Source organism: Oncorhynchus mykiss, chromosome 13, assembly GCF_057628025.1.
Source record: "Oncorhynchus mykiss isolate SJ-2025 chromosome 13, ASM5762802v1, whole genome shotgun sequence".
Classification (NCBI taxonomy): domain Eukaryota; kingdom Metazoa; phylum Chordata; class Actinopteri; order Salmoniformes; family Salmonidae; genus Oncorhynchus; species Oncorhynchus mykiss.
This window is the reverse complement of record NC_143034.1, coordinates 15,092,501-15,100,000: the sequence shown is the minus strand read 5'-3', so window position 1 is coordinate 15,100,000 and position 7,500 is coordinate 15,092,501. Positions and strand designations below refer to the sequence as shown.

Genomic DNA, 7,500 nt, shown 5'->3' with positions numbered 1-7,500 from the left:
AGAAAGAGAGGAGGGGGGTCTTACTGGTGGAGGGTGATTCTAGTAGAGAGAAACAGAAGAGAAAGAGAGGAGGGAGGTCTTACTGGTGGAGGGTGATTCTAGTAGAGAGAAAGAGAAGAGAAAGAGAGGAGGGAGGTCTTACTGGTGGAGGGTGATTCTAGTAGAGAGAAAGAGAAGAGAAAGAGAGGAGGGAGGTCTACCTGGTGGAGGGTGATTCTAGTAGAGAGAAACAGAAGAGAAAGAGAGGAGGGAGGTCTTACTGGTGGAGGGTGATTCTAGTAGAGAGAAAGAGAAGAGAAAGAGAGGAGGGAGGTCTTACTGGTGGAGGGTGATTCTAGTAGAGAGAAAGAGAAGAGAAAGAGAGGAGGGAGGTCTACCTGGTGGAGGGTGATTCTAGTAGAGAGAAAGAGAAGAGAAAGAGAGGAGGGAGGTCTTACTGGTGGAGGGTGATTCTAGTAGAGAGAAAGAGAAGAGAAAGAGAGGAGGGAGGTCTTACTGGCGGAGGGTGATTCTAGTAGAGAGAAACAGAAGAGAAAGAGAGGAGGGAGGTCTTACTGGTGGAGGGTGATTCTAGTAGAGAGAAAGAGAAGAGAAAGAGAGGAGGGGGGTCTTACTGGTGGAGGGTGATTCTAGTAGAGAGAAAGAGAAGAGAAAGAGAGGAGGGAGGTCTACCTGGTGGAGGGTGATTCTAGTAGAGAGAAAGAGAAGAGAAAGAGAGGAGGGAGGTCTACCTGGTGGAGGGTGATTCTAGTAGAGAGAAAGAGAAGAGAAAGAGAGGAGGGAGGTCTACCTGGTGGAGGGTGATTCTAGTAGAGAGAAAGAGAAGAGAAAGAGAGGAGGGAGGTCTACCTGGTGGAGGGTGATTCTAGTAGAGAGAAACAGAAGAGAAAGAGAGGAGGGGGGTCTTACTGGTGGAGGGTGATTCTAGTAGAGAGAAAGAGAAGAGAAAGAGAGGAGGGAGGTCTTACTGGCGGAGGGTGATTCTAGTAGAGAGAAAGAGAAGAGAAAGAGAGGAGGGGGGTCTTACTGGCGGAGGGTGATTCTAGTAGAGAGAAACAGAAGAGAAAGAGAGGAGGGAGGTCTTACTGGTGGAGGGTGATTCTAGTAGAGAGAAAGAGAAGAGAAAGAGAGGAGGGAGGTCTTACTGGTGGAGGGTGATTCTAGTAGAGAGAAACAGAAGAGAAAGAGAGGAGGGGGGTCTTATTGGCGGAGGGTGATTCTAGTAGAGAGAAAGAGAAGAGAAAGAGAGGAGGGAGGTCTTACTGGCGGAGGGTGATTCTAGTAGAGAGAAAGAGAAGAGAAAGAGAGGAGGGGGGTCTTACTGGCGGAGGGTGATTCTAGTAGAGAGAAACAGAAGAGAAAGAGAGGAGGGAGGTCTTACTGGTGGAGGGTGATTCTAGTAGAGAGAAAGAGAAGAGAAAGAGAGGAGGGAGGTCTTACTGGTGGAGGTTACTTCCGAGGGTGATGACTGCCATGATGAGACCCAGTAGTAACATGAAGTGGAACAGAACTGAAGAACTGGAGGCACGGAACATTCTCTGGGCCGGAACACAGCACTGGAGAACTGTCAACTGGGAGGAGGAGAGGGAGAGAGAGGGAGAGAGAGAGGGGGAGAGAGGGGCAAGAGGGGGAGAGAGAGGGAGAGAGAGGGGGAGAGAGAGGGAGAGAGAGAGGGAGAGAGGGGGAGAGAGAGGGAGAGAGAGAGGGAGAGAGGGGGCGAGAGAGGGAGAGAGGGGGAGAGAGAGGGAGAGAGAGGGAGAGAGGGGGAGAGAGAGGGGAGAGAGAGGGAGAGAGAGAGGGAGAGAGGGGGGAGAGAGAGGGAGAGAGAGAGGGGGAGAGAGGGGCAAGAGGGGGAGAGAGAGGGAGAGAGAGAGGGAGAGAGAGGGAGAGAGAGAGGGAGAGAAAGGGGGAGAGAGAGAGAGAGGGGGAGAGAGAGGGAGAGAGAGAGAGGGGGAGAGAGAGGGAGAAAGAGGGAGAGAGTGGGAGAGAGAGGGGGAGAGAGAGGGAGAGAGGGGGAGAGAGGGAGAGGGGGAGAAAGATGGAGAGAGGGGGAGAGAGGGGGAGAGAGAGGGAGAGAGAGGGAGAGAGAGGGGTAGAGAGAGGGAGAGAGAGGGAGAAAGAGGGAGAGAGAGAGGGAGAGAGAGGGAGAGAGAGGGGTAGAGAGAGGGAGAAAGAGGGAGAGAGAGGGGTAGAGAGAGGGAGAGAGAGGGAGAAAGAGGGAGAGAGAGCAAGGCAGAAGTGAGCAATGAAACAGTGAGAGATGATTTGTTGAGAGAAAGAGTTATGTAAATAACAACAACACTCACCTTCTTAATGTAAAACACGGCCATGAGTTTGACTGTCTCTATAAATGGCAGCATGGGACAGTAGAACAGTCCTACCCAGGTGACCGTCTGACTGTACACCAGGTCTAGAACATTGAACGGGATCAGGAAATGCTGTTTCCCCGACAACCGCGCCAGCCAAGACGATGGGTACCTGTCCACAAACCACCTGCGAGGAGGGATGAAGGGACGACAAGATGAAGGATACTGCTAGAAAACATCCAAAACACACGTTGCATAGTTAAAGTATTGTAGCAACCCAACACCTGGCAAACTTGTCAAGAAGTTTGGATCCCTTGATGCAACAGCTAAGTTGTTGTGTTGACAGTTGCTGGACCCGGCTTCAAGTCCCAGTTGGTGGACAAACCCCCCCCCAAAAAAAATGGTCTACAGTATGAACTGATCTGAGATGATTGGACAGGTGAAAGTGCAGGTCCCACAAGTGCTCTGTTCCATTGGGCCAAATACGTTTTCAACAGAAATATTCCTTCAGAAAGCAGAAATATGAACTTACTTTCTAGGATAGACGATGAAGAAGGTGTTGCAGAAACAGGCGAGGAAGTCGAACACTGAGAGCTTGTACATCTCTTTACCAAACTGATTCTCCCAACACTGAGGACACACAGAGTATCAAGTCCATTTACTGTCGATGAAGTCCATTTAGTGCCATAGGTCTGTCAATATGTCAATATGATCTGTAGTTGTCAACAATGGTTAGTCGTTATGACTCACTTCCTGTTGCCTGTTTTTGAAGAGGAAGAAGAGATACATCCCCAGACTGGCCAACTTCAGGAAGATACTCCTGGGAGCAGGAAGAGGAGGAGGAGCAGGATGAGGATGAGGAGGAAGAGGAGAACAAGAAGGTTGAAGAATTAAGACGATGAAGAGAGAACTTCAGTGATTATCAATATTTATGTATTGATGATGATGATGTTGATGATGAGGATAATGATGATATGATGGTACCAATAAAGATTGGACATTTATGCTCCTACCTGACGAGGGTAGCATTGACCTGGGTGGTGAGGGAGTAATCCTCGAAGGAAGAGATATGGCGGAAGACGTGAGGCAGGAAGAAGTTGACCAGGGTGATGACGATGGGAGGAAGGTAATGGAGAAGCAACCGGAGGATCAAATAGTCTCCACTCTGAGAGAGGGGGAGAGAGACGGGGAGGGGGAGGGGGAGAGAGACGGGGAGGGGGAGGGAGACGGGGAGGGGGAGGGAGACGGGGAGGGGGAGGGAGAGGGGGAGGGAGACGGGGAGGGGGAGGGAGACGGGGAGGGGGAGGGGGAGAGAGACGGGGAGGGGGAGGGAGACGGGGAGGGGGAGGGGGAGAGAGACGGGGAGGGGGAGGGAGACGGGGAGGGGGAGGGGGAGAGAGACGGGGAGGGGGAGGGAGATGGGGAGGGGGAGGGGGAGAGAGACGGGGAGGGGAGGGGGAGGGAGACGGGGAGGGGGAGGGGGAGAGAGACGGGGAGGGGGAGGGAGGGAGGGAGTAAAAAGGCTGCCAAAACAATGAACCTGATAAATTGACTAACTAATTAAATCAATAACTAACTAATATATGCACATGCACACTCACAGACACATACCCTCTCAGCCTTTGAGGCCATGGTGGCATAGTAGATGAGGCAGAAGGCTCCGCCCAGTAGAACCAGGACCAGCAAGTGGAGCAGCCCTCGCAGGGAGTAGAGGTGTGCCCACTGACCCAACGTCCTCCTGGCCTCACGCTGCTGGAACCTCTCCTCTTCTAAGTATAACTGGGGAGGGAGAGGGAGAGGGAGAGGGAGAGGGAGGGGGAGAGGGGGGGGAGGGGGAGAGGGAGTGGGAAAGGGAGGGGAGAGGGAGTGGGAGAGGGGGTGGGAGAGGGAGAGGGAGAGGGAGAGGGAGGGGGAGAGGGAGAGGGAGAGGGAGAGGGAGGGGGAGAGGGAGAGGGAGAGGGAGTGGGAGAGGGAGAGGGAGTGGGAGAAGGAGAGGGAGTGGGAGAAGGACAGGTAGAGGGAGTGGGAGAAGGAGAGGGAGTGGGAGAAGGACAGGTAGAGGGAGGGAGGGAGGGAGGGAGGGAGGGAGGGAGGGAGGACAAAGAGAAAGGAATAGAACAGAAAGGAGAACGAGTGTTAAATATAAAGGTAAAGAAGGAGAGAGAATGAAGAGGAAGAACCTTTGTAGGTAAATTAAAGAGTTGCCAGACCATTACACAACTGAAAGAAAGAGATGGTCTGTGGGAACTCATTTTTTGAACGAGAGAGAGACAGAGGAACAGATGCAGAGCAATCATAATGGAGAGAGAGAGAGAGAGAGAGAGAGAGAGAGAGAGAGAGATGGGGAGAGAGCCAGAGCGTGGTGGTAGACGGAGAGAGAGAGACAGAGGAACGGATGCAGAGGAATCATAACGGAGAGAGAGAGAGTTAGTTAGTTGAAAAGGGCAGACAGACTTCCACGCCTAACCTTCAGTTCGTTCCTGATGAAGCTGAGTTTGAGGTCGGCGACCTCGGGGTCCTGGATACAGAAGTCCCACCCACAGAACACCTTGTAGCTCATGTGGATGTTGTAGCGGTTGCCTAGCAACCACGTGTGCTTGTAGCCTACAACCGTCCTGTTTAAAAGAGGTGATTCATTGTTATTGTTTTTAAAGCAGATACTACCTCTGGCCAGTAACTGTCGCTCCCTGTGGACACTTCTTTAACAGCGTATCCTTAGCTACGTCCCAATAATCTCTCCTTCCTGAAGTGTGTACTCGTTCACTACGCCCTACAAATGTAACAGCATTGGATTGGTTTAGGCATGCGCTAAAGCAGTGGTTCCCAAACGTTTTATAGTCCCGTACCCCTTCAAACATTCAACCTCCAGCTGTACCCCCTCTAGCACCAGGTCAGCTGTACCCCCTCTAGCACCAGGTCAGCTGTACCCCCTCTAGCACCAGGGTCAGCTGTACCCCCTCTAGCGCCAGGGTCAGCTGTACCCCCTCTAGCACCAGGGTCAGCTGTACCCCCTCTAGCACCAGGGTCAGCTGTACCCCCTCTAGCGCCAGGGTCAGCTGTACCCCCTCTAGCACCAGGTCAGCTGTACCCCCTCTAGCACCAGGGTCAGCTGTACCCCCTCTAGCACCAGGGTCAGCTGTACCCCCTCTAGCACCAGGGTCAGCTGTACCCCCTCTAGCACCAGGGTCAGCTGTACCCCCTCTAGCACCAGGGTCAGCTGTACCCCCTCTAGCACCAGGGTCAGCTGTACCCCCTCTAGCACCAGGGTCGGCTGTACCCCCTCTAGCACCAGGGTCAGCTGTACCCCCTCTAGCACCAGGGTCAGCTGTACCCCCTCTAGCACCAGGGTCAGCTGTACCCCCTCTAGCACCAGGGTCGGCTGTACCCCCTCTAGCACCAGGGTCGGCTGTACCCCCTCTAGCACCAGGGTCAGCTGTACCCCCTCTAGCACCAGGGTCAGCTGTACCCCCTCTAGCACCAGGGTCGGCTGTACCCCCTCTAGCACCAGGGTCGGCTGTACCCCCTCTAGCACCAGGGTCGGCGCACTCTCAAATGTTGTTTTTTGCCGTCATTGTAAGCCTGCCACACACACACTATACATTTATTAAACATAAGAATGAGTGTGAGTTTATCACAACCCGGCTGGTGGGAAGTGACAAAGAGCTCTTATTATTATCACCACAGGTTAATGAGAAGGATGTGCTTGAAAGGATGCACATATCTCTGCACTGTTGGGTTGTATTGGAGAGTCCCAGTCTCATGTTCCACACACAGTCTTTGCCTTTATTTAGTTTTTTATGCTTGTGAGGGCCGAGAATCCACTCTCACACACACTGTAGGTACGTGGGGGCAAAGGGCATCAGTGTCTTTACAACACAATTTGCCAAGGCAGGATACTCTGAGTGCAGCCCAATGCAGAAATCTGTCAGTGGCTTCTGATTAAATTCAATTTGCAATTTCGATGAGGCTCTCTTGTTCAGATATCGGTGGACTGGAGGCAGGACATGAAAGGGATAACGAATCCAGTTGTTTGTGTCGTCCATTTCGGGAAAGTACCTGCGTAATTCCACACCCAACTCACTCAGGTGCTTCACTATATCATTTGACATTGTCCAAGCTTGAGGTCATTTACACTCAAAAGAATCATACAATGATGGAAAGACCTGTGTGTTGTCCTTGTTAATGCAGACAGAGAAGAGCTCCATCTTCTTAATCATAGCCTCAATTTTGTCCCGCACATTGAATATAGCTGTGGAGAGTCCCTGTAATCCTAGATTCAGATCATTCAGACGAGAAAAAACATCTCCCAGATTAGGGCTGAGCGATATGGCCAAAATATATTATCACCGTATTTAAAAAAAAATTGACGGTATGACAGTATTTGATGGTATTTTATGTTTTTTAATAATAAAAGTTCTACATTTGTTTAAGAGTAGTGCGTGACCCTCGGGTGGCAAAATATACATCTTTCTCCATTCTGATTATTTTATACTGTTCAATTCAACTTCAACCCCCTAAAAGTCAGAATTTTCATAAATTTCTGCATTTGAGATCATTTCCACACTGCCACGTAGGGCTGCATCATATGAGCAAGTAATCTGGGCCTTGTTTTTAACCAAATGTTGCAGTTTGACTTGCGATTTAGAGCAAAACACTTGGGTTAACTGTTGGACTCATGGGAATATAATGTCTATTCTAATTATATAGTTACAAACCAAACATTCAAATACTGTTATAGAAGTTAAAGTAAAAACCCAAACCGGTCCGTGCATCAATACCGGTATATCACAAAAAACGGTACGCCGCCCATCCCTGACCCAGATAGGTCAGTTGTGTGAGAAACAACATCACCCAGATAGGTCAGTTGTGTGAGAAACAACATCACCCAGATAGGTCAGTCGTGTGAGAAACAACATCACCCAGATAGGTCAGTCGTGTGAGAAACAACATCACCCAGATAGGTCAGTCGTGTGAGAAACAACATCACCCAGATAGGTCAGTCGTGTGAGAAACAACATCACCCAGATAGGTCAGTCGTGTGAGAAACAACATCACCCAGATAGGTCAGTCGTGTGAGAAACAACATCACCCAGATAGGTCAGTCGTGTGAGAAACAACATCACCCAGATAGGTCAGTCCTGTGAGAAATTCGTCATCATCAAGCGGTCAGACAAGTGACCATTATGGTCAGTAA

The 7,500-nt window shown here is 50.8% G+C and overlaps 1 protein-coding gene across 4 annotated transcripts in view; it reads right to left on the bottom strand.

The window, feature by feature from the left end:
- tmc8 (transmembrane channel-like 8) overlaps positions 1–7,500 on the bottom strand; it is a 32,106-nt gene that overhangs the window by 3,777 nt on the left and 20,829 nt on the right. For all 4 annotated transcript variants that reach the window (XM_090195366.1, XM_090195370.1, XM_090195367.1 and 1 more), the window contains 7 exons: positions 4,774–4,921; positions 3,918–4,085; positions 3,320–3,471; positions 3,057–3,126; positions 2,839–2,936; positions 2,307–2,493; positions 1,441–1,571 (listed from right to left, as the gene is read on the bottom strand). In XM_090195366.1, coding sequence (XP_090051492.1) covers positions 1,441–1,571; positions 2,307–2,493; positions 2,839–2,936; positions 3,057–3,126; positions 3,320–3,471; positions 3,918–4,085; positions 4,774–4,921 — 954 coding nt within the window. The remainder of the gene's footprint in view (positions 1–1,440; positions 1,572–2,306; positions 2,494–2,838; positions 2,937–3,056; positions 3,127–3,319; positions 3,472–3,917; positions 4,086–4,773; positions 4,922–7,500) is intronic.